The 27,118-nt window shown below is 38.9% G+C and overlaps 1 protein-coding gene across 1 annotated transcript in view; it reads left to right on the forward strand.

The window, feature by feature from the left end:
- Positions 1–27,118, forward strand: part of ephb3a (eph receptor B3a) — an 86,374-nt gene that overhangs the window by 42,814 nt on the left and 16,442 nt on the right. Inside the window, exons 6-13 of the mRNA XM_088334968.1 lie at positions 6,140–6,264; positions 7,203–7,359; positions 7,511–7,619; positions 10,978–11,030; positions 13,671–13,793; positions 15,847–16,094; positions 21,325–21,540; positions 23,084–23,233. Coding sequence (XP_088191094.1) covers positions 6,140–6,264; positions 7,203–7,359; positions 7,511–7,619; positions 10,978–11,030; positions 13,671–13,793; positions 15,847–16,094; positions 21,325–21,540; positions 23,084–23,233 — 1,181 coding nt within the window. The remainder of the gene's footprint in view (positions 1–6,139; positions 6,265–7,202; positions 7,360–7,510; positions 7,620–10,977; positions 11,031–13,670; positions 13,794–15,846; positions 16,095–21,324; positions 21,541–23,083; positions 23,234–27,118) is intronic.

The raw sequence follows: 27,118 nt of genomic DNA on the forward strand, positions 1-27,118 counted from the left end.
GGGAGCAAGTCCATGTATGATTTTGTACAATACTAAGAGAACTTTGAAGTCACATCTTTGGCTAACTGGGAGCCAATGCAGGTTAGCCAAAATCGGTGTTATGTGATCGTACTTTTTTGTCCTGGTTAAGAGCCTCGCTGCGGCATTTTGTACTAGCTGAAGAGACTTGATTCTGGACTTCGGGAGACCGGAGAGTAGTGCATTGCAGTAATCGAGACGGGAGGTAACAAATGCATGAATTATTGTTTCCGCATCAGACTGAGACAGTATTGAACGGATTTTAGCAATGTTGCGAAGATGGAAGAAGGCAGTTCTAGTAATTTGCTTTACATGCATCTCAAAGGATAGATCAGGGTCAAATATGACACCTAAATTTTTAACTGAGTCACTCTGTGTGATGTGACATTTGTCAATGTTCACAGCAGTTTTTGAGAATAAGTCCCGGCATTTAGAAGGACCAATGACTAACATTTCAGTCTTTTCAGAGTTAAGACGCAAGAAATTGAGTGACATCCACTCTTTTATCTCAGTGAGACAGGCCTCCAAATTTCCACAGTTTAGTGTGGAAGATTCCTCCAACGGAAGATATAGTTGAGTGTCGTCTGCATAGCAATGGAAGCTGATATTGTACTTGCGAATAATATCACCTAATGGAAGCATGTAAATGTTGAAAAGTATGGGGCCGAGCACTGAACCCTGCGGAACACCGCAGGTAACATTAAAGGGCTCAGATGTCGTTTCACCATATTTAACACAGTGCGTCCTATCTGAGAGGTAGGATTTGAACCACGAGAGGACAGCTCCTGAGAGACCAATCCATTTTTCCAACCGTTCTAGTAGGATATTGTGGCGCACTGTGTCAAAAGCAGCACTAAGATCCAGCAGCAGCAAAAGTGATGAAGCGCCAGAATCCATTGACATTAGGAGATCATTTGTTACCTTGATCAGAGCTGTCTCAGTAGAGTGGTTAGCCCTGAATCCTGATTGCATGGATTCAAAAAGGTTATTCTCGGATATGAAAGCATTCAGCTGCTGTGCCACTACTCTTTCGAGTACTTTAGAGAGGAAAGGTAGGTTTGACACAGGTCTGTAATTACTTAATATTTCTGGATCAAGGTTGGGTCGTTTCAGTGTGGGTTTAATAACGGCGGACTTAAAAGCTGCTGGAACTACACCAGAGGAGAGTGATGTATTTATAATATTTAGAACTGAAGGCCCAAGGACGCTAAAAAGACTTTTAATAAGTGAACCTGGGAGCGGGTCGAACTGGCAAGTTGTCGGTTTGGCCGCATTCACCACTTGTTTGAGATCATCAAGTGACAGTTCACTAAAACCGGCCATTTTCCCAGGGCAGCCACCCTGTCGTGCATCTGTAAATTTCAGTCCTTTAATACGTGTGGTACTAACAATATCTTTTGCAATTTCTTCCTGTATGCATTGAATCTTCTTAGTGAAGAAGACCATTAACTCCTGAGCAGAGTGTGTCGAACTGTCTGCGATAGGCTGTTGCCTTGTAAGCGATGCTACAGTGTCAAAAAGGGCTTTGGGGTTGTTCTTTTGAGACGCAATCACCTTCGAAAGGTAGGCCGATTTTGCAGAGGCAAGGGCCGCTTTATACTTTAACAACCTGTCACACCAGGTTTGATGGAAAACCTCAAGCTTGGTAGCGCGCCATTTTCTCTCCCATTTCCTGCATTCTTTTTTAAGGGTTCTAGTTTCATCAGTAAACCAAGGTGTGCGTCTTTTAGGACGTGATTTTAGTTTTATGGGCGCTATTGAATCCAGCACACTAGTCAGGGTGGTATTGAACTCATTCATGAGTGAGTCAATCGAGCCATTGTATTTAGGAAAGGACGCAACTGCTCCAGGAAGGAGTTCAAAGAGCTCAGAAACTGTGCCAGTGCTTATATTGCGTCCGCTAAATCCCTCATCTTTATTAACTCTACATTTAGTTAGCACCTCAAATGTCACTAAATAATGATCAGAGATAACAGTAGTACACGGTAGCACCATAATGTTTGAGGTTAAAACTCCTCGAGTCAGAATCAAGTCTAGCGTGTTCCCATTTTTATGGGTTGGCAAGTCAACCAGTTGAGTAAAACCAAATGCATCAATTAGAGAACTAAACGCAATAGTAAGTGAACTGTGTGGGGAGTTCATATGAATGTTAAAGTCTCCCATAATTATAATTTTGTCTGCATAGGTTACTAGTTCAGACAAAAGTTCAGCAAATTCGTCTAAGAAAGTTGTGTATGGCCCAGGTGCACGATAGATAGTTATTACATCAATTGACAATTGAGGGGACCGCATCACAAGAGCCTCAAACGTTTTGTAATTATTAGAGGTACGTGTATTAAATTTGAGCGATTTTTCAGAGATTAGCGCAACACCACCACCTCTTTTCAGCGTGCGTGCTATATGACTACTCTCGTAGTCTGGGGGAGAGGCATAATTTAGCGCTAAGTGCTCATCCGGGCGTAACCACGTTTCACAAAGACCCATACAGTTAAGTTTATAATCACGAATAATGTTATCAACAAGTAAAGCTTTTGGAGCAAGCGATCTAATATTTAACAGACCAAATTTCAGTTTTGCTGAATCATTTGACTTAGCTGAACTCTTTGTAGTCTTTGTCGAGATCTTCAAAAGCTCCCGGCGTTGTGGCCGTTCGTGAGCGCTGAGTTTAAAGCGTCGGTTGTCCGGCGAGGAATGAATGGTGGAATTAGTTACATCCTCGCGTCCATCCTCGCGTCCATCTTGCTGCTTGGACTTCACACGCTTCACACATCTACCTGCACGGCAACCACGTTTCTGTTTTCTTTCTTTACGGGGCCGCCGCCGTCGTTTATTAAGAGGAATAGCTGTCCACAAGGATGCCGGGTCTCTTTGAAGTTCGCTCGGTATATAATAATAATAATAATAATAATAATTTCCTTGTATTGTCATTCTGTGTAACAATGTACACAGAACGAAATGTCGATTGCATCTGACCCGATGCAGCCGCAGCCAAGAGAGGGCGCCGCCGACCACTTTTTAAGTCTTAGGAATGACTCGGCCGGGGCGCGAACCCGAACCTCCCAGTCTCAAAGCGGGCGCCTTACCATCTAGGCTACTGAGCTGGTATATCATAGGCGTTATAAAAAGTGCCCGAAAAGTCGAAATTTAGACGCCCACCCAACCGAATAAGTTCGTCCCTAGTGTAAGTGTTTTTGGCCACACATGTGTCCAAAAGTGAAAGCAAAAAAGACAAGAGAACGGCAATAAATAGAAGATTAGCTGGACGAGCCGCAAGCATGTATCCATGCGCCGCCATGTTGGATTCTCTCATTTATAATAAGACAATTTTATAAACAATTTTCAAATGAAAACTCAAATGAATGAATTTTATATTTTTCCCAACCTTAATGTTTTCATTTTTCTTTATGCCGTCAGCTCATTAACAGGGCCCCAATCAGTATGGAACAGTGCACCGGTCCCAAATCCTCCTAGCCTTTCATATATGACTGAACTACGTTCTTTGTGTGGTCATTGCAATGGCCCACCACTTTTGTCCTTTCTGCTGTTAAGGTTTGGTTTTTGTTTATGGTTTGGACACTTTTCTAGTTTTAAGACCTGGTTTGAGTTTGTTTTTCTCATTTTTGTTAATAAATATCATCCCTTGTTGGGCACACCAGCCTCCGGCTTCCCTGCATTTGGGTCCACCTCCGACATCATTACAGAATGACCTGATGAAGAATGGAGTCCAAACAGTCATATATGAAGGGCGAGGAGGATTAGGGCCATGTGCATAAGGATCTGACACAACTGTGCCCAGTTCTAAACCTGATCGGGGCCCTCTAGCAGAAGATGGAGCACCAGTGCGTGACAGCCCAAAAATTGGGTCATTTGTCTAAAATTTCCATGAAAAAAGTTGAATTTGTTGAAAATTTACTATTCATACAAAGTATCCACAAAGCATTCCTCCCAGAAGTGATTTTATTTTAAAGTCAAGTCAAGTCATTTTTATTTGTATAGCCCTTAATCACAATTAGTCTCTAAGGGCTTCACAAGTTATTACATATAAGATTAGGTTACTCGTATGCTATAGAGTAGAAGTGAGTTTTAAGCCTAGATTTAAACATTTCCACCGAGGTTGCAGATCGGATCTCAGGGGGAAGAGCATTCCACAACACCGGTGCCCGGATGGAGAACGCTCTCGAACCAGCGGAACACTTCTTGGCTCTTGGGATCACCAGGAGACCGGCGCTCTCGGAACGAAGGCTTCGGGCCGGGACATAGGGGGAGATCAGATCTGAAAGATATGAGGGGGAAAGTCCATGTATGATTTTGTATAGTAGTAGGAGAACCTTAAAATCGCATCTTAGGCTAACAGGGAGCCAATGCAGGTTAGCCAAAATTGGGGTGATGTGATCGTACTTTTTTGTCCTTGTTAAAAGCCTCGCTGCAGCATTTTGTACCAGCTGAAGACTCTTGAGTCTGGTCATCGGAAGACCGGAAAGTAGTGCATTACAGTAGTCGAGACGGGAGGTAACAAACGCATGAATTATGATTTCCGCATCCGACTGAGAAAGTATAGGACGAAACAGCAAAAGATATGCAGTTGTTAAAAAAACAAATACATTTTATGGCTTTGTGAGTTTTAACCCACAAGGTATTTGAACAAAACAATCCAGGTAGTGGATCAGTCCCTTTCTGACTCAATTCGACCAATTTTTTACCAAGATGTTTCAAGAGCGTACTTGACCATATAAGATGAAAGTAGAAAAGTTTGTTGTATTTCGATGTCTCCTGGTTTTCTGGGGAATGCCTTTATAGTAAGCTCAGAGGAGTCTGATAAATTGGCAGGGGGGAAGGAAGTTCTGATAGATGGATGAAACACTATTCAGTCCTACTCTCGTTGACAGTAATAAAAGTAAACAACTATCTAGATATTCTAAAAATCATTTTACAGTGCATGGATTAAATGTAAAAAAGAAAAGAAATATCCCTTCAACCAATGCCACCATCGTAAGTCTTAGGTAAGCATACTTTTCAGCACCTTTTACATATTGCAATCACTTAAGTCAACCACACTTGATCCACTTTATTGCAGTTAATGGAACGCAGACAATGGCTTTGGGAAGAGTCACTTTTAGGATTCGCCCACCCGTGCAGCCAATGTCGAACATGCACCATTTCTCCGACCATTACGAGTGGGTGCTTGCGCCTGTTAAATCTAAACTTTGATTTAATTTGTCCGACATTCCTGCAACCCTCGTAAGGACAGGCCGTTAGTAGGATGAATGAATACAATGCAATTTGCAGGGTTTGTACCAGTGCTTGAAATCCTTGAAAATGCATATTTTTTATCGGGGGGTTTTTCAAGGATTGTTAAGTGCTTGAATTTTGGGCAAGTGCTTGTGAATGCTTGAAATTGTTTTCATTTTTCTCAACAAGCCTGCTTAAAAATGATGCCGACACTGTTCTAAGGTGGCTTTGCTTTGACATTGCTTTTCTTCTTTCCTCGTCAGCAACTGCCGTTAGTTTGTATGGCATTGCCCTATCAAGCGTCATCCCCCCTGTGGGTCTCTTTAAAAAGGACAGGTGCATGCTACATCTAAACAGGGCCCTATGAAATATATATTAGTGCAATGATTACGTATCAACGATGGATTTTTGTTATGGGTCATGAACAAAATTAAGGTAGTGTTTCCCAGTGGTTAATTGTAATGGGATTAACTTCTTGTAACTGAAAATGTCAAGTACATATTAATGTCCCTTTTACCCAACATTTGCATGGGGAGAGATTTGTCTCAAAAACAAATATACTTGCGGTTCACTCAAGATCTAAGAATCATGTATGTAAACGCAAGATTAAAAATCGCCTATGTAAATCACAAATATATTTGTTGCTCAGCAAAATACATGATTCACAACCGATTTCTTCTCAATTGTACTGGAGAAATTGGATATTTGGCTTTGAAAGTCCTTAAAAATGCTTGAATTTGGCTATGAAAAGGTGTACAAACCCTGAATTTGTTTCTGTAAAGTTAGCTGAAGCTGAACTACAGCAGGGATCAAACAGGTTTTTTGCCCTTCAACAAGATAATGAGGCAATTCTCCCCCTCTGAATGAAATATTTTGCTTGTTTTCCTTGCAGCTCCATCCGCGGTACCAACTGTCCATCTGATGCGTTCTACTGCAGACACCCTGAGTCTATCATGGCTACCCCCAGAGAAACCTAACGGGGTCATTTTGGACTACGAGATTAAATACCACGAAAGGGTAAATTGGAGTCTATCTTTCCATATGTTGGGAAATACAATATTAAAGTGTTGCGTGTGAGGGAGTCATATCTATTGATGGAGAGCCTCAGCAGCTCCCGCAATGCTGAATCGTTGGTATTGATCAAATTCCCGGCAAGGGTCTGTGAGATTTAATGTGTTTCTTTTATGACCCCCAAAAGTCAGACAACCTTCCTATCCCAGAAATATTTTCTGCATCCCTGTGCTATTTATAATATTTTGAAAATTTGAATTGAAAGAGCTGATTTGTCTTCAAGGGACATTGTGTATTATTTAGCACCTCACAGTGGTAAAAACTGAATTATAAGCAAACATACATCAACTATCGTATACACATGCATTTTTTAGCTACTCCAAGGTTGATATTTTACCCCTAAAGACCAAAAACATCGCTGGGCAAAACAAAGAAAAAGATGGTGTAGTTTGGTCCCTTGAGTCTCTGTAGTTTGTATTCTTCTTTGTGCTTTGTAGCACTTGTTTTTGGTTGCACTACACAATACAGCAATCTTTTGAGATCTTTTGGTCAAATATTGTCCCTTTAATATTTCAAGAAAAAAAATATTTCCCTTTCAAATTTTATCTTTTATTAAATTAGTTGAAAAAATAATACAAATAATGTAATAATTGTTCTACAAATAAAAGTCGATCAATGAATCAATATTTATGACTGAACACAAATGATTTGTTCTCACCTTGCGGTTGTGCTCCTATCTTTACTCACCCCAAAGCTATGTGAACTTACATGCACAACTTCATTTAAGCAGGCCTTAGCGTTGCTCTTCAGCCATTCAAAATATGACCTTTATCAAGTCAGTTGTATAGTACTGCTTGTAAAACACTGCTGAACAGAAAAAAACCCAAATCCTGATTTGCAAGGATGCAAAGCGAGCATTAAACGCAAACGGTCGTATTTTTCAGGGCCAGGCTATGTCCCACACTGTAACATCTCAGCACAGCTCAGCCAAGGTGGAGGGGCTAAGGGCCGCCACGCCCTACGTGGTGCAGGTTAGAGCCCGCACTGTAGCAGGATATGGTCGCTACAGCAACCCTATGGACATCAGCACCAGCCTGCACAGTAAGACCTTGGTTTATCTGCTATGCTTTACAGTTTTATAGCCTACCAGTTTTAACGACTTCTGCTATCCAGGTGCTCCATGACATTGCCAAATCCCTCCAGCCATGCTTTACTTGATACTCATTTGTGCCTTTTTTGTGTTTCGGTCTAGGTGATCCTCAGAAGTCTGTGCAGGACCATCTGCCTCTCATCATAGGTTCCGCCTCTGCAGGCTTGGTGGTCATTGTTGCCATGGTAGTAATTGCCGTTGTCTGCCTCAAGTAAGTGCAAAGCACTGAAAATGTGAGCTAGGTGTTTGATTCTGCTCATTAGAGTCTGAACAAAATGGTTAATTAAATATTTACATGGCCTCTGAAGTGGAAATATTAGCACACTGCATTGTTGTAAAATCAGCAGTGTCAAGGAAAAGCCTCGGTCAAAACAAGGACTTGTTCCACTCTTGAGATTTTAAGATGAGGCGGTTCTATTTTAATGCTAGCTATATCTCTAAGGGCCCGGTCACACAGCCGTTTGCGTCTGTATCGTGGCTGAATCACAACCAGAAATTTCTGCCCGTGAAGCAGACGCTGTTGGACGCTTTGAGATCGCGATACAGACGAGATACAGCCGTGCTTTACACGCGGCAAGAAATTCACACGCGGTTGGCCGCGCGAAAAAGTTTTGCGCTGCTCAAAACTTTAGACCACGGGTAACCGCGGGTGGCACACACGCGGATATGACGCGGTACAGACGGCCAGGGCGTGGTTACACGCGGGTAGGAGGCGGAATTTTTGCGGGTAATCGCGAGTGGAGCACGGTCATAGCACGTTTGTTCTGCGCCTGTATCGCGGTGTTATCACGTGAATTAGCGTGTGTAACGCGTGTGACGGTCAAACGCCTTTCTCCGCGTATATTCAGCGCAATTTGCCGAGCACACGTCAGTTGTGCTCGAGACGTCAAGGGGTGAACATGGATCCCCGTCACCGTAGTGACCTCGTCTTAATCCATTTTTATTTCTTGACATTTCTTTTCATTTCATAACAAGATAATAAAATAAAAATGAAAAACTATTACAATAATAACATATTGGCTTCTTCTTCGGTGCCATAGTTTGAAATCTTGATCTTCACGGGACTGTGTCTTGAGCGGTTATGATTTCTACAGCCCGGCTCGGCAGCTTTTATACCCGTGGTCCACACGCGGAAAGGACGTGGAACTGACGCGATGAGGAAGCAGAACATCCGCCGGCGTCTGTTACGCGGGCATACCACGGATGAACAGCGGGTTGGCCAATTTTGCGCACTTTCCACCACGGGCAAAAAAAACATCGCAAAATTTTACCCGCGATACAGACGCAAACGGCTGTGTGACCGAGCCCTAACTGCAGCTCATGGGATAATTCTGTGAAATCCGGTTTGAATCAATTCAGTTAGTTTCACAGACAAGAGTATCCATCCATTCATCCATCCATCCATTATCTGCCCCGCTTATCCTCAGTAGGGTCGCAGGGGCACTTGTGCCTATCCCAGCTATTTTCAGGCAGTGGGCACCCTGAATTGGTTGCCAGCCAGTCGTAGGGCACACAGAGACACACAACTCATTTGCTCATTCACACCTAGGAACAATTTGGACCGGCCAATTAACCAGACATGCATGTTTTTGGAGACTAGAGCATATTAATTGGTTTTCATCCGGGAGGGTTGCGCTGTTGCGAAGTTAAAGTATAATCAATCAAAGTCAATTAAGCCCTAGCCTTCTTATGGTCATTCACCAGATGCCCGCTGTAAAGTTCTGCATAATTTTCTCACTGTTCTCATGATGGTTTCGACTCCATCGGATCATTGCCTCTGTTTAATCGTTGATTACCACAATTGATCCCCCCTCCAAAAAAACACTATAATACAGCAATCCTCATTTTTTCACGGGAGTTAGGTTCCTAAACGAAATAATGACATGTGATAACCATGAATAAGTAACTTTTATGTTTTACAATTATTGTAAAATTAATTCCTCTATTATACACTATAGGCCCAATCATTCCTTTTAAAAATAAAATTACTGTATACTGTACCTGTAAGCATGTATTTATTTTCCCCACTATCTAAGCGACTGTTTAGCCCAGGGGTGTCAAACTCATTTTACCTCGGGGGCCACACGATAGAACAAACATTCTGTCGGGGGCCGGACTAGTAGATTAAAGAGAAAGAAAAAGAGAGGTAAAGAAATAAGAGAAAGAGGGAGGGAAAAGGAGAGAGGGCGGGACAAAGAAAGAAAAAGAGAGAGAGGGAGAGAGCGTGAGAAACAAAAGATGAAAAGTCGTGAGAGAGAGGGAAAAGAAAGAGCGAGGAAGAAAGAAATCCAAAGAGAAATAGAAAGACAGAAGTAGGGAAAAGAGAAAAGAAAGTACGAAGGGTATGAAGAGGGAAAGAGAAAAGAGAGAAAAGGAAAAAAGGAAGTGAGAACAAAAGAGGTTAAAAGACACAGAGAGCGAAAGAGACAAAGAGCAACAAAAAAAGAGAAAAAGAGGGACACAGAGAGTGAAAGAGACAGAGAGTGGGAGAAAAGGGGTGAGAGAGAGAGAGAGAGAGAAAGAGAGAGAGAGAGAGAGAGAGAGAGAGAGAGAGAGAGAGAGAGAGAGAGAGAGAGAGAGAGAGAGAGAGAGAGAGAGAGAGAGAGAGAGAGAGAAATACAAGTAGTGTCCTTGTTCAAGGCACCTGGCTTTGGCAACATCAAGTTGACATATTTCAACCTGCAGCTTGTTTTTCTCTTGCGCTTCTCTGAGTGTTGTCTCGCGGGCCGGATTCAATTCTTTAGCGGGCCTGATCTGGCCCGCGGGCCGCCTGTTTGACACCTGTGGTTTAGCCAATCAGAATGCAGACCACAATGCATGTTCGAAATCTGTGAAGCAGCAAGAATATGAAAAGTGAAACACATTTTAGCGAGGAATTACTGTATTTACAAATAATAAATAATAAAAATACAAGTAAGGAAAACAATACTTAAAACAGCTCCTTTTTAGTATTACTCTACTAGTCCCCGTATAAAAGATACTTTAAGATAAGAAAATATCAACAAAATCTTCTAGGTCAAATCATTATGCTAATTTGAAGGAATTCTTTCCAACGTAATGTGATTTTTTTTGCACAGGAAAAAAAATTACTTAAAATATCCAGAACATTTTGCAGATGAGTATAAATGATGATATTTTTTGTCTTTTTTGTTTCCTTGTGTGCTTTTATGTTCCGTCTCTCACAGTTAGCTGCCACATAAGTCTGTTTTTTGTAACACTGTTAATTTTATTTTTGAAATCTAAGAATTGGTATTGTTGGGATGGTATCAGCCCACAACATTGTTTTTATAAATATTCCAAAATAGTCCTCTATTTGTCCTCTTAACTGAGGCCAGATAGGGTAAAAAGTCCTCGTTGTTCAATGGATAACATGTGCAAGAACCACCCCAAAAGAAATCATCAAATCCAGTGCATGCCTTAATTCAACCATTTTCCACCTCACTTTCCAATTGGAGCCAAACTTTAAGCAGACAAACAAGTTGTCCATTGGACTTATCTGATGGCCATCAAAGGCATTCCTGGAAAACCAAAATCAAGGTCGGTCAATGTTGCTGTGACTTTGTTAACAGGAAGCAGCGCAGTGGCTCTGAGCTGGAGTACACAGAAAAGCTACAGCAATACAGTAAGTTGATGTACTTTGCGGCTAATTCTTCCTGGGTCATGCCGACAACATTACCATTTGATTTAATAAAGCCTTCAAACAAAAACAGCAAACAAGTTTGCCTTTGCACAATCACCCTTATTCAGGCTGGTCAAGGTTTTGCTGTGTATCAATTCTATCCCTCCGTTCACTGAACTAAATTTGCGGTTAGGTTTCCCTTTAATCATTTATCCAGAGGACAGCAAATTAATTGTGACAACAGCACAAGTCTCCTTTAACCACGGGATTAGGTTATTAGTCGGTGACATTTTGGAGGTGTTTTAAATTTTGAATTTATTTTTAATTATGTCATGTTTTCTGTGAAGTGAATCAATTAAATGTTTAGTCTGGACTTTTAAATACGAGACCAATTTTATTGCGCTAAATGTTATTGAACTTCTTCCAGTGTTCTATTGTTACAATGCACTATTCTTCTTCCTTGCGCTATTATTATGACTTGAGCCAGACTTTAAGCTCAACGTTGTAAATACTTTTGTGGATTCATCTTGACAACCGTTTATTCTATTTTTCTCTTTCGAATCCATTACATGTTTTGTAATGCCATGTCTAATATAATTGCAGATAATCTTTCACAACGTTGATATCAATGGCAATAAAGACAATTTAATTCAATTTTTTAAATGTTTTAAATTAGTATAATATGTAGAAGAAGGGTGCTATGTAACATTTCTGCATTAATTCAAGGACAATGTGTCAGAATTGGTGATTTTTTGAGAAATATGGTAAAAAGGTTTTTAAAATGACTCCATTCAAATGAGTGTATTATCATGAAAAATATGAAAATATGAAACTTATTGAGTGGCGGGCCGCATTGGGTAAAAATAATTGGCTGGCGGGCCAGACTATAAGGAAAATAATATTGATTTGTCTTAGCTGCCAATAAAATCTAGAATACATCGGCAGGAAAACAGATACTGTAGGCCTATTCAAATTTTCTTACACCGTATCTCACATTTTCTTATTCATGCAAAAAATAGAAATGACAGAAAATTGAGATACATCTTTTCAGAATAGCAGCAACAATATATATTTATGATTGGATAAACATGCAGACATGTACATGCACACGTTATACTTCGTTATTTATTTCTCAATTAATACACAATTCGATTGAAACACTCTGAATCCAATCAATACATTTGATAATATGTATTGGAAATCCAAATTTTTCTTTTACATTGAATTTGATTTGCATCTTAATACAATAAATATGTGATAAGAAGGAGAAAAAAAAGTAGAGAAAGATGTAGCGCTTCATGAAAATATATATTTTATTGGGAAAGGCACACGAAGGGACACTGGGGACAAGACTGTCCCCAATTTTTCACATTTTAATCAGAATTACTTATTTTTCAAACCATTTTCTATATGTTATTATTATACATTTAACCTTCTCGTTTGGTAAACCAAATAAAAAAAGCCTGATGGGGTGTATGTGGCTCGCGGGCTGTAGTTTGCTGACCCCTGCTGCAAGTGCTCATAAAGAATTTCTGCATCCATTTCGGAGTACAGTACTGTATTGTAAAGAGACAAACAGAGATATAAATGGTTTTACAAATAGTTATTCATATAGTTGAAAATCGAAAACAAATTCATAATATGTCAGAAGTTGATAAATCATTAATTGAAATATGTATTTCTAATATTCATTGTGTAAAATGTGGAGAAGTCTTGTGAATTGAAAATGTAACTGCTATAAAAGGATTGAGAAATGTAAATATAGTATTTTAAAAATATTAAAAGATAATGTTGGTTTTGTTTGTGCTGCTATTTTGGCCAACATTACCTCTAATGATACAGCTTAAATACCGTCAGTGGTTTGATTGTTACCAGTTATCCAGTCAGAAAGACTGTTTACAGTGTTGTTGTTTTGGCTAGCAACAGGGCTAGCCGTGACTTCCACTTTCACCTCTTTAACATCCTTTTAATGCGAGCGGCAAACCAAACAAAATTTTAGGTTTAGTGTTTAAAACAGGTGAAGATTTTGGAAGCATTAAAATAAAACAGTGGCAATACTGATACATTTGAAACTGTCCCTGACAGACACCTAAGCAGTTCTATAACGATTATATGAAATTAAATGAAATTAAATGTTTATTGAAGGTATTATTGGATACATTAATCAAAACATTACACAAAAAAACTAATGCTGAGAGTGAGCATGGCCAAATATGGTCACCTTACGCCCCCTCCCCTAAGAAAATTTGACAGATCTATTTCTGCCAATTTTTGCTTAAAGTTTGCACCGTATTTGCACTAATAACTACTAACTATACGCTCTAAGAATGGGCTCGTCATTCATTGTAATCACCTGCTGTGACTAGATAAGGAAAATATGGAACGTTAGACACAACTAAAGCGATGATAATGAACATTTCTTCATATTCTTGCCATTCTCCCCAGTCATTTGATTTATTTGATTGACAGATGAGCACCACGTTTTTCCTGTGGATTTATCGGATTCAGTCAGTCATATTTGGAAGGAAGTTCGACATTAATCTCCACGACTTTCAATTCTAGAAAACTCAAACCTGTGTTTTACAAGAGCGTAGGCATTTACATTACAGGTTGTCATTTGTTGTTTTCTGTTCCCAATTTCAGTTTCTCCAGGTGTAAAAGTGTACATCGACCCTTTCACCTATGAGGACCCCAATGACGCCATCCACGAGTTTGCCAAGGAAATTGACATCTCCTGCATAAAGATCGAAGAAGTCATCGGCGCAGGTGAAAATCCCCCGCTGACATTTTCCGGCCGAATGAGTTGCGTTCATTAATGATTCATCCGAACAGCAGTGTGCCTCAAAGGCCTTCGGTTTGTTCAGTGCGGAGGCCTTAAAGGCGCTTTTAAGAAAGACCTTTAAACTCTATGCATGCATGCCTGGAAAGGGACTGATGTGCAAATGTTTTCCTCCATCTCAATCTGTTTTGGTTGCTCTTCAGAAGCATGTCTTCTGTGTGTTATTCCTTCCCATAATTGACTTGTTTCTCCTTGTCTGTGCTTTTCCTAAATGTTTGGTCTCAGGCACCAATTGCACAACACCCAAGTTCCTTACCTGTCCACATCGTCCTTACACTACTCCCAGATGGCACACTCAATCACAGCCAGTTTCCCATTTGCTCCCCAACACTTTTACCCTTTGACCACCTGCCAAAAGCCTCTCCCGTTTGGCAGTGGTTGTCCGTATATCCTTAGCCGTGCCTTAAGTTGAAGTTTACTTCTATGATGACCTGTTTATTGATACCTGTCATGTAATCTACATCCGGGCAACCTGATGAAGGAAGCCATAGTGGATGGGTGTAAGTGTACTTTAACAATATGGTGATCAAAAGATCTAGTTTTGCTGTCGCTAAATGTTCCAGGTTATGTAACGACAACAAATGTTCACTAATGTATAAAACAAGACCCATACGCGCTAGTGAAAAGCGTTTGGTGTAGGGGTTAGGGTTTAAATAAGGCGATTTCTGAGTTTTAGGGAGCCGGGGCCATCCCCGGGGGTTGCACTGCATTAATTCTCTGCCCTCCATTCACGGTATAAGAGTGCACTCTTTCCGGTCAAGCTTTCAGGGACACTCGGGGCTTTCTTTGGAGCTCATTTAGGCAAGGAAACAGTGCTATATTTTCATCTAGGGTTTATGTTGCGCGCCTACTATCTCTGAAGGGCGCATTGCAAATGAGGTTCTTGGTTTGGCCTCCACTCACCAGTTGACAGTACTTAGAAATAAACAATAAAGTTACATAAACAACACCTTAAACATTCTTCTTCCTTTTGAACAGCCAATAAAATTAGTGTAAACCTGTGACAACAATAAACTGCGTCTGATGGACCCATCCAATATGGCCGTCTGTTTACATTTAGGGATGCCCGTGATGTCACTTGAAAACTATCAATACCACTACTATTGTGTCTTTATAATTAAACTGCTCATTACTACACAAAACAACAATTTAGCAGCTATGTAAATCTCCAGTGGAGGATCTGCATAGATCTAATAACATGACACAGACATGAAAATCTCTTACCTTTAGGAAAAGTTCACCGTTTAAAGGCACAAAGTGTGACCCATGATATTGTACATAGAGCCAAGGAGAAAATGCTTTGAGCCGGGGGGAGGGGAATTGTGAGATTTCTCAGAGTGAATCAGGCGTTTGAGGTGGTGCATTCAAATTGAAATCTGTGTAATTCAAGCGGGCAGGTGAATTGCATGTATTTGTGTGTAATGCGCATTACATTTGATCTCATTATCACACTTGAATTTCTATTCAAGGTACCAAAGACAAATAGAGAAAACAGAAAGTCGACCTGAAATATATAAATGAAGGGAATCAACTCTTTGGTGTATCTGATAAGGAAATGATGACAAAATTTATAGTGATTTTGACCAAAAATTAGGGGTGCGCGTTATACACAATTAAATATAGTGTTTCCTCCTCGCCTTACTCCTCACCTTTTTAAGCCCTGAGCCATTTTATGCCTAGTGACAAAATAAATGTAAACAGTAAATAAAGTTCACCACCAGTTTTATTTTCCCATCGCCCTTTTGACCTTCTTCCATGGCAGAAAACGTTAGATTCCAATTGACGGACCACTACCACAATTTTTCAACCCCCACCCCAAAAGTACACCTCACTCGGATAGCCAAAAGTTCTCTCTCTCCACCCACACACTTTCCAGCTCGCCCTCCTCTTTGTTCCTCAACTCAAGTGACCCCTCATCACCCTCACCTCCTCTTCCCATCCCCCACTCCCCTTTTTGGGCACCCCTTTGTATCACGTCAGGTGAGTTTGGCGAGGTGTGCCGCGGGCGCCTGAAGCAGGCAGGCCGCAGGGAAATGGTGGTGGCCATAAAGACCCTGAAAGCGGGATACACGGAGCGCCAGAGGCGGGACTTCCTGGCTGAGGCCTCCATCATGGGCCAGTTCGACCACCCCAACGTCATCCGGCTGGAAGGCGTGCTGACACGGAGCTGCCCTGTCCTTATCATCACAGAATTCATGGAGAACGGAGCGCTTGATTCCTTTCTGCGGGTAAGCTTAGTCGCAAATGCTTCCGACGCCACATTCATGCACAAAGAATGTTTTATTTTTATGTGAATGGAATTGGAGAGAAAACTATTAGTTGCTTGATAGGTGAAAAAAAATGTCCTCCTACACTACATGTTTCAAACTCATGGTCCGGAGGCCAAATGTGGCCCGCCACATCATTTTAGAGTTTACAATTTCTGAGCGTTTGAAAATTAGCCGGGGTAAAGAGTGCTTTGACCAAAAACTACGTTTCCCACGATGCCTGTCGATTACAATATTGGCAAAGTGATGGCTTAACTTTAATAGATGTCAGTATTTCATATTGATGCCAATGAGTGAAAATGAGTAACAAATAATCCTAAAAATATCCAAAATATATATTTTTTAATTTTGTTGTATAGTGATACCTCTACATATGAGATTAATTTCTTCGTGGATCAAGTTCATATCTAAAAAAGCTTGTTTCTTCCCTAAAAAACCTTCCTGATCACTAAAAACACATTCAAATAGCAATTGAACGTAAAAACAGACTATTAAGCTTTAAACGACACTATTGAAGTGACCTTCAAGCCCCGGTCTCTAGTGGTAATGTTTGCTCATAAGATATCTTGTATCTTGAATTCCTCATAGCTCGAGTAGCTTGTATGTAGAGGGATCACTGTATTTAATTTATAACATATTATGTGTATTGTCGTTTATTTCAATGCAACTGGGCTTAAATAATAAATAATTTCAGAGTTACCTTACACAAAGGAGTAGTTACATTTATTTTACATACCAACTACAGGTACATTCATAAGTTACAGCGGACCTTTTGATGACTGTCATTACGCTATTGTGGCCTTCAGCCAAAGTGTGACAACCCTGTCCTACCCAAAGAAAAGAATACTGCCCTTAAAAATTATAAAACATATTAGAGAAGCATATTTGTGTGTGCTTGGGCATTGGGGGTGTTTTGGCGTGTGCACAAATGGTGGATAAGGTTTATACAGTGTTACAGATTATGTGTGGTTAATGTATCTTTTGGTGCCCAATGTTTATGTGACTAAGAGTTTTGGGGGTAACACGTAACTTGTTATGAGTTTGTTACATTTTTTAGTGATCTAATAAGAGTACATGAGTTTTTTTGTGACCATAAAGCTTTCTGTAAAATGTGAGAGTGTACTATGAGAGGTTTTATGGTGTGTGAGTTTTTGTGTAAGAAGGTTTTGGAGTGAATGTCAGAGGTTTTTTGATTGTAATTATGGAAAGGGTTATGTGGTGCGACAGTTTTCCTTTGTGTTTTTCTTTTGTAAAAGAAATAATAGAATTGTTTTGTTTTCAATAAAACACAATTTTAGCTTTTTAAAAAGGATGTATCTAAGGTGTAAATGTTCACCTAAAAGCATGACAATTTTTTCTTGGTAGTGATTTTTTTATTAAGAAGTTTCTAGTTAAATGTAGAATCCGATGTGATATTAATATGGGTTATAGTTTAGGTTTTCTGTGAAGGTATTTGGTGTATGTTTTCAGGGGCAAGCGTTGGAGGGTTTTTTGTGGGGGGGGGTGTATTTTTTGTTGTAAGAAAATGTATCTGGTAAAATTAAGGAACTCTGTGTATCTGATACAAGACCATTTTTCATTGCATCATTTCTCCTTTTTGTGCGTGTATTTGTGCTTTTCTGTGTAAAATGTCTTAAGACTTTGCCCAATCTCACATATTTTTGATTCCTAGCTGACTCAAATAGTCAGTGAACCAGGTGAAGGGAAAAGTAGATGTAGCCGGGTGATTCCATCCTCATCAGTATAAACTCAGTATTTTTTTATTTTTGAAGCTTGGATTGTTTTCATTCATATATGATTTATAAGACGATGTAACTATTGATTATTGTTCAAAGTCTGTTAACTTTTCCAGTTAACAAGGATTGTTTTTTGGTAATACTGAGTTTTCATCTTGGATGTATAGTAACCTGCCGATAGATAGCAGTAAACAGAATTTGGTACAAAAAGGGATCCTGTAATTGGGATTTTTTTATGGTTACTCTATCAGTAATTTGGTGGTCATAGCAATATCTCCTACTTTACAATTAACAATATCTCATGGTTTACAATATCGGGTTATTTATACGAAAATGATTGATTGATTGATTGATTAATTCTTTAATCAATTGATTTATTGTTTTTGTGTCAGAGGATTAATAAACATTCGCTTATCAGAGTTTTGCTGTTTTAGTGTGTGTAGTTCTTAGAGTTTGTGTAAATGACAACTATATATGACTTCACTTTTCAAGGAACGCTCACTCACGAACTGGCAAATTCGCATAGTCAGGTGCTGACGACACCCTCGGGTTATGGCAATGTTTTACAGTCCATAAAACAGCCCGAGGCGTTGACTGGCTGAGTGATGGAGATTAAATGTGCAATCTAACGTTTGTCGGCAGGCGCCTTGTCTCCGCTTGACGCCTTTAACTGATGCTGACACTCTTTTCCAACGCACAAACTCCAGGTGGAAAACTGTTGCCTTTGAATGCGTCATAGAGCGTATTCCCGGAGTCTTTGTGCTGATACGGAATACATTAACGATCAGAGTTTTTTTTTTTTTTTTGCTTTACACCGCCCAACCCATGCAGAGCGCCAAACAAAGACAAGAGGAGAAACAAGGTGGCGTATCATACATTTCTAATTGCGTAGGTGTGCGTTCCCATCTCGTTTACATCTTCAAATAAAACTCAATATCGAGTGAAGAAATGATTTTTATCACTAAAGGGGTTTCTCTGCTTTTTGGCAAATTAGAATAAACCCAAACCCTTACAAAACCCTTTCACACCATGTTTTTTTACATCTTTCCTTCTCTTTTCCTAAAATTCATCTTTTTCACTGTCAGAGTTCCTGATTTAAATTATCAATCAGCTGTATTACGTAATATTTTTAGGTCCCGATACCTCAAACCCATTATGTCTGATGTTGACACTGCTAATGAATATTATTTTTCTAAGTCATGATCCTTTGACACAGATTTAAAAAAAATATTCAAGAATACATAATGAGTTGCTCTATCTCTGCAGAAGCAGACTCTCACTTACAATGGTTTATGACTTTTAAATTCCTGTTTTGGTCTCTCTGATCGAGCCACCCGGCATTTATTACAGCCACATGAACCTCCATCAATTGGCTAGCTGTATAATTAATCAGCCGCAGCACACTAAACGGCATGTAAACATAGCTGCAAATGTGTTTTTAAATGTGGCTGTGGTCATTACTCAATAAAATTCCTGATAGAATGACTCTGATTAATGTTTTTTTGGAGGGGTATCTGCACAAAATGGCATTTATTTTTCACTTTTGTTGTAAGCTAAAGAAATAGCCCGGAGACGTAACACTATTGTTAAAACAGGCCATTATTCTATAGAAATTGTTCTTTATGTATAAGAATAAATGTCCACGCCTTCCTTTGGCAATCGTTCTATTTAAATTACTGTAACATAGAATAAAGGAAAACATGTAAAGCATTTTTTGGTTACACCATCAAACTAACTAAAGTTGCATTTAAACTGGAAACAAAGAACAATGAAACGATTGTGATGTTTTATGATAAGCATTCCAAACCAGCAGTGTCGCAAGGACCCATCGATAAAATCTTAGACTGTAGCCGGCGCTAATTGAAATCTTCTATTTCAACCCTGAAGGATACTATCGTAATTATTTATTGACGTTTCTCTGTGATAAATTTCATTTACAAGACTCAAGCTCCACTGGATGGCACAGCTATTGCAAATTTGGAGATTTCCCACAACTCGTTTTAAATACGTAAATGAATAGACAGACAGACAGACAGACAGATGGACGGATGTGTTTTGTTCGGCTTATCCAAAGTAAAGACAAAAAAATGTTACAAATGGCAAGATGACCCCACAACATATCACATCCCTAAGAAGCATTAAAGAACTTCACATGTTGGGATGTTTTGGTCTATGATAGAAATGACAAACTGTCTTGTGGATGTACAATCCACCAAGGAAGGGCCAGATTCAAACCAAAAAGCTCATCATTATCATCTAAATATACATTTCTTCCTGCATTAACATTATCCCAAGTAGTTTTCAAGTAAGAAGCAAGCAGTTTATACTTCTAGCGCGTTCAAAAAAGATTAAAAATATATATTATACATTATAATATAATTTGCAAAAAAAAGTATGCTCGTTTAATGCTAACATAACATACCAAAGCAAAATGGTGCAGGGAAGCTAACAAGGATTAGAGTTATTTTCAGTGTAATTTTGATCTAAAAACTTGTGCTTTCACCCAAAATAGAGCATACATTCACTGTGTAATCACAAGTAATGTAGATGACATAGGAAAAGGTATACTTTTTTAGTCACACTACTGTCCTGGAAGATATAAATAAACGCATATGAATCTAACTTTGAAGGACATCAAAAAATACTTTGTAAATGTCATTTCGGTATCCTGTTCATGGTTTGTATTGTCAATAAATTATTTCAATCATAGCCCCACATATTCAACAAAATTGTATCGTGAGTAAAACATAGTGTATTGTTGAGATAAAATCTAAAGCCTTTTGCTATGTCAATCACATTCCTAGTGGTTTAATTGTTTTAATGTCCAAATGTTTGCGCTCTTGCCGTGTTCAATCCCTGATGCATTTAATGCTGTGCATATGTTGTCAGTGATATTTTTTGACTGATAAAGCTTTGCTCAAATATGGTCATGTACTGCCCTTTGTGTATAACTTGGTGTTGTCTTTTGGATAAAATGCATGTTGTACATGAATCAATAAGGTACTTTATAAGGAACAAATAAGGCAACTTTCTGTGAACTGGACCACCGCTCTATAGTGTTGTTAGGAAATGACTGTTATGGCTGTTTTTTAGTTGGGGAGCTTATCTGCCTCACTCTCTGCTTTTCTTTATTACACCTCAGTGCAAACATGTCATTACACGACGTGGCATGGGTGCAACTCTTAATTGGATTTGCCTGTAAATAGTTATATCCCTTTTCAAAAAATGAAGACCTACATTGAATTGATGAAATAGCAGGAGAATGTATTTTTTAGAGTTGGTTGTCCTGAAGCACTCTGACGGCTGTTTTGTTTATGCAGCCTCAGTGACAGGCGCCTTGCCTCGGATCCATTCCTCAACTATTTTTTTGTACTATCGGATCATATCTTGCACTTCTTTTTTCCCCTTTTAATTTCACCCCCCACTAATCACGCCCTATACTCTTGCACCCTCAGCTGAACGACGGGCGTTTCACGGTGACCCAACTGGTGGGGATGTTGCGCGGGATCGCCGCAGGAATGAAGTACTTGTCGGACATGAACTACGTCCACAGGGACCTCGCAGCCCGCAATATCCTGGTCAACAGCAACTTGGTGTGCAAAGTCTCTGACTTCGGTCTCTCACGCTTCCTGGACGACACTTCTGCTGACCCAACATATACGAGCTCACTGGTGAGTATTTGCGGTTTTACATGGAGAAATTTTACAGAAATGTAACCACAAATACTGTATTTTCTGCACTAAAAAGTTCCCCGGTGTATAAGGCTGTAGGGAAATTGCTTTAAATAATATTTAGTCGGTTTTTGATTTAATTAGATGGGCCACCTTCAGAAATAATCAAAAATTAGCCTCATTTTGCCTCTGTAGTATCAAGAACGGAACAATTCTCACAACATATTGTATTTTAACTTTGAATTATCAATTTTGTTCATTGATATTGGTTGATCAAGCCAAAAGGAAAATGATAGGCACACAAATAAATAATCTAAGCATGGTTTGATTCTAAAAAAAAACTACGATTTATTTACCTGACATGAAAATCATACCAAAAGCAAGAACAAAGGATATTGTTAACACAAAAAACTCACATTTCTAATTAACAAAAGAAAAAGGGACCGTGTGGGGAAAGAAGGGACAAGAAATTCTGTAACAGTTGAAAGTACTGATCAATAAGTTCGATTTTAAGGTTATCAATTCATGGAAAGGATCGGAAATTATTTCATAGCGTGTCAGAAAAAAATATTCATGCCTAGAAGGGTTTATTTGTTATCTTTTGTTGCGTTATCTTTTGGTCAGTCAAAACATTACGTGGGGGCAGGGAAGGACAGATATGGTCCCTGAAGAAAGCAGGATCTATCTCCCCTTTTGGAGACTTATCTTGCGGACTTATCACCTGATGGACTAAAGGGGACCGATCCACGGGCCGTCCCGTGGGGCCAAAGTCCTAATTCTCTGCCTTCTTTGTCCCCATGGTCAAAGGGGGCAAGGGCCAAACAGGCTTCCTTCCTTCAAGCTTCTGTCCTGGGAGCCACCGTGAAGAAGATAGGAAGCTCAGCTGTTGCAAATCATTAATCTTTTAAATACAAATGACCACTTTGCGGTTTCAAATTGTTATTCCACTGCGGGCGAGCCCGGTCACTTCCTATCGAGGAGGGAGCCCTGGTGTGGCCTGCGCTTATGTGCACTTTGGAAAAAAAGAAAGGTCTTTTGAACTAATTGTAGGTCTTTTGTTGTGTTGTCAGAGTTGGTGGTTGGAAAAGGTTAAGTAGGGAGTTCTTAATTAAGATGAAAAATGTTTTGGCTCAAGAGCACAGCGTAGTAGCAAATATGCCAACCACGGGGAGGCACTAAATATTACACGCCGTCCCTTTAAATATATTAAAATCAAAATGCTACAAACAGAAAAATACCCTTTTTTAAAGAAACAAATACTTATAGAGGTTTTTAAATTTGACTTTCATTAAGGTAATTTATTGTCATTGCATCCTTCATTTAAATAAACTCAAAAATCAACAAGTAAAAATAAACTCGGGTCTTACATTATCCATAAAGAAAGGTTCTCTATCTGTACATTCATACAGCACACTATATGACAATCTTTCCATTATTATTCCTGAACATTGTACGTTTACTGCATGTTGCTACGCTACTTCAGTATATTTCAGACTGTGACTCCTCACCCTCTATTTGTTTGTGTACGCTTGTGTGTGAGCAGGGAGGCAAAATTCCTATCCGGTGGACGGCGCCAGAGGCCATCGCCTTCAGGAAGTTCACCTCTGCGAGTGACGTGTGGAGTTACGGCATCGTCATGTGGGAGGTGGTGTCTTATGGCGAGAGGCCATATTGGGACATGAGCAACCAGGATGTGAGTCAGCACCACACATGTGACAACAAACGCGTTGCAAACAATGCAACTACCGTATTTTCTGTACCTCAAAAAGATAATTTGGCCTGAATTTTAAAGGTGTGCCTTATATATTGCGGTATACAAGTGGGTACGAAGGAAATGTATACATAGATTTCTAGGTGTGCGTTACTACTGTTTTTGAAACAATGATAAATAAATCGATAATCATGGTAAAGAATATATTGTTTGCAAAGAGATTTGAACCTGAGTCCTTGCAGTGAACGTGCTGACCCTTTACCACGAAGCCAAAGGTGTCGCATGAAAAAGCATTAGAGCTTATTTCATTATTTACACTATATTTTACGGTGCCATAAACTGATGTTAGAGAACGGAAAAAGCAGAAAGTCTTTCAACAACATACTATACTAGGTCTTATATGTATTATTATTGATGCACAGATGACGAAATGAAGAGACTTTTTAACCTAATAGAATGCAGAAAAAAAAGCACTATGCAAATTTAGTGTTTCTGGCACCGTAAAAATAGATTTATGATTCAAGATTGTCTTTATCGGAATTAACTTGAAATGCTGTGATAGTGTAGGAATAAGATGGAATATAATCCCTTTTCATATGTCATCTGTTTTAGTGATGGTCTAGTGCTTAGGTGTACGCAATGAGCACCGCAACCCAGATTTGATTCCTGGTGCATGCAATTTTTTGTGATTTTGGTTAGCGACCCTTATTAACTGATCAATCATTGCACTGATACAGGGACCGGTAATCTATGGCTCGTAAGCCATATACCTGTATGTCTCTTTTCATGAGTACATATAGCTCGGTGATAAAATGCTAAAAAGGCAACTCCAATCATGTGTAAAGTACATTTCAGACTGGCACATTTTTACCTACAGATTACAGTAAAGATGTCACATCAACAGACCCCGTTTTGGCTGTACATTGCTAAAGAATCCTTTATACGGAAGCTCATTTAATAATGAATGTCACTGTAGAGACACCATGATAAAATCCCACTCAACAAATTGTAATTACCAACATACACTAGCCAAGAACACAGAACAATTCGTTTGGGTAAGCGGTGGGGGTGGGTGGAACTATGCAACGCAACACGCTCCTCATTACGCTAAAGAGATATACATCTATAAACTGAACGTTTGTTACATATTTACAAAAGAACTCTGCTTGCACCTTGTTTTAAATCCATCATTTATGAAAGTTCAAAATGAGCACCAACGTTCATAAATTACTGCGGGAGGGAGACAAACCTCAAGAGGTATATTTATATTGATATTATTATTTAAGTGATTTGATCAAATCATCAAATGACACACAGTGAAATTAGATGCACTAGAAAATTAGCTTTTGTCTGGAGAGCAGGTTTGGATACACAGACAGACAGACACACAGACAGACACACAGATACACAGACAGACACACAGAAGGACACACAGACAGACAGACACACAGACAGACACACAGACGGACACACAGACAGTCTGTCTGTCAATTATGGCTTTTTGGTCAAAAAGTTCCTGATCCCTTCACTAAAATATAGATCAAGTGTGTGAAGAGTGACCATACACAAATAAATACGGTAGCTCTTACGTTAGTCTGAATTTTGTGTGCCTTATTGTCTAGTACGACTTATGTATATATTAATAGAGAAATACTACAGAAATACTACAAAACGTGGCACAGAGATGCTATACAAATCCTACAACAGTAATACTGAAGAAATGCTACAAAATACTACTACAGAAAGATTCCAATAACACTTCAAAACTATTACCACCGAAACTCTAAAAATATGATATAGGTTCTACTTCAAAAATACAACTACATAAATGCTACAAAAGCACTTAAACATACAAATACAAAACTATTAATAAAATATCACAGAGATACTACTACAGAACTAAAAAAAATATGACTGCAAAAATGTTAAAAAAATACAACTACAGAAGTGTTAAGAAAATACTACAAAGATACTACGAATATGTGACTATGTAAATGTTACTAAAGTACTACTACTGCAATACTACAGAAATATTACAAAACACTACAGAAATAGTACATAATTAAATATCAAAATAAGCGCCGAAAACAGGCACCTAATATATGATATTTTTCCAAGTTTCCACACACTACTTTATTATAGTGTCCATAAATCATCCAGGCAATTGGACACAAACTGCTAATCACCGTGGCAAACGACTTTGATTTGTTGTTGCTTATGGTTCTGGCAACGTGTGTCAGTGAGAGAGAAATGCAAACAATAAAGTGCCGAGATGGCTCGCTGATGCTACCGTTGATTTAAAGCCTCTTACATATTCACAGACGTGTGCATCACAGTCCCAGTTGTTGCACGTAGAACATGTCTGGCGGTAGAATCGCACACACAACAGGGACCAAAAGCATGTCTATTTATGTAAAACCTTGCAATCATTCTACAAAAAAATTACAAAATTGACTTACACTAATACTTGTTTTTCAAAAGCTAATAAATGCAAACAGAAAAAAAATTGTGGAATGACATAATTATTTAAGTGTGTTTGTGAAAGGGTAAGTGTGAAGCACATTGTAAAGCGCTTTGGGATGTCTTCAGTGACTTGAAAAAAACTATATAAATGCAGACATTTTACCATTTAATCTTATATTATGTGGAGTAATTTGGGATTTTGTTATTTTTCAATGATCTAAACAAAACTTGTATAGTGTAAAATGACTTTGGTAGAAATGCGTTCCCTTAAATACATTAAAATATACTTTTTAAGCAATCTTTGGTGCCTGTTCTTACCCTTACGCTTACCATTTCCAAAAAAGGTCAAGGATTATTCCTTCTAGCTTTTCCTGAATCTAGTCCCCTGGTAAAAAATTGTCTTTGTGTAAAAGGTACGCTATAATAATTTCATGCAAGAATGTCAAACACCATTTGGGTAGGGGGCCGGATCCAGATTTTCTGTTCTCAGTCAGGCTGGATCAGTAAGACAATGTCAACTCCAAAGGGGTATCTTTGTTTTTCGCTATTAGTCTTTATCGTTCAGCCTACATTAGTAAATCTCAGATGGCAAGGGATCTTTTCTCAACACACATTTAATTTACAAACAATGGGCAATTTTCATGTTTAGCATTGAATGTGTAAACTGGTTTATTTTAACTGTTAAGTGAATGCAATTTGACACCTGAACCAACTCAACTCACTGTACAATTTCAACACTGTCCTCTAGCGGCTGCAGAGAGCATTTATTGACATTTGTTTAAAAAATAATCATAACTTTTCATATAAATGACCTAGATACTCTCTTCTATTTTTTTTAAACAAAATAAGTCATTTTAGGCTGGGCGGATTGAATCATCCCAAGGGCCAGATCCAGCCTCCCGTTTTACATGCCTGATTTAATGCCAATAGTTTTTTTTTGCAAAAGAGCTTCAAAGGACGGGACACCGACACAAAAACAGAAGAGATACAACCATGGCATATTCAAAGGCATTTTGTGTATACGTATTATTTAGTGCCCCCCAGCTGTTATAAAATGTCAATCATTAAACAAACAATTTTGATTTAAATACTAAGCAAAAATACATTAATTTTCATATAATCTTGCATTTTTTTAAATTAATCGTAAAACAAGAAATCGGATTTTTTTTTCCAATAATATGAATAACACTTAAAGGGAGTTTACATAATTGTCCGCCATCTAACTGCTACAAAATAATCAAAATGGTGGGGCCCAAAAAAAATTGAAGAAAAATGTTGTGGTTTGTTCATTTCGAGGCTTCGTTGTGTGCCAGTGTTTTGTAGCAAACCTAACCCAACCAATACCTACGCACTAGACCATCAGTACAGATGATATATTAAAAGGTATATAGCTTATCTCATCAA

This window comes from Urocampus carinirostris, chromosome 1 (assembly GCF_059441175.1).
Source record: "Urocampus carinirostris isolate Australia breed hairy pipefish chromosome 1, RoL_Ucar_1.0, whole genome shotgun sequence".
NCBI classification, from domain to species: Eukaryota; Metazoa; Chordata; class Actinopteri; order Syngnathiformes; family Syngnathidae; genus Urocampus; species Urocampus carinirostris.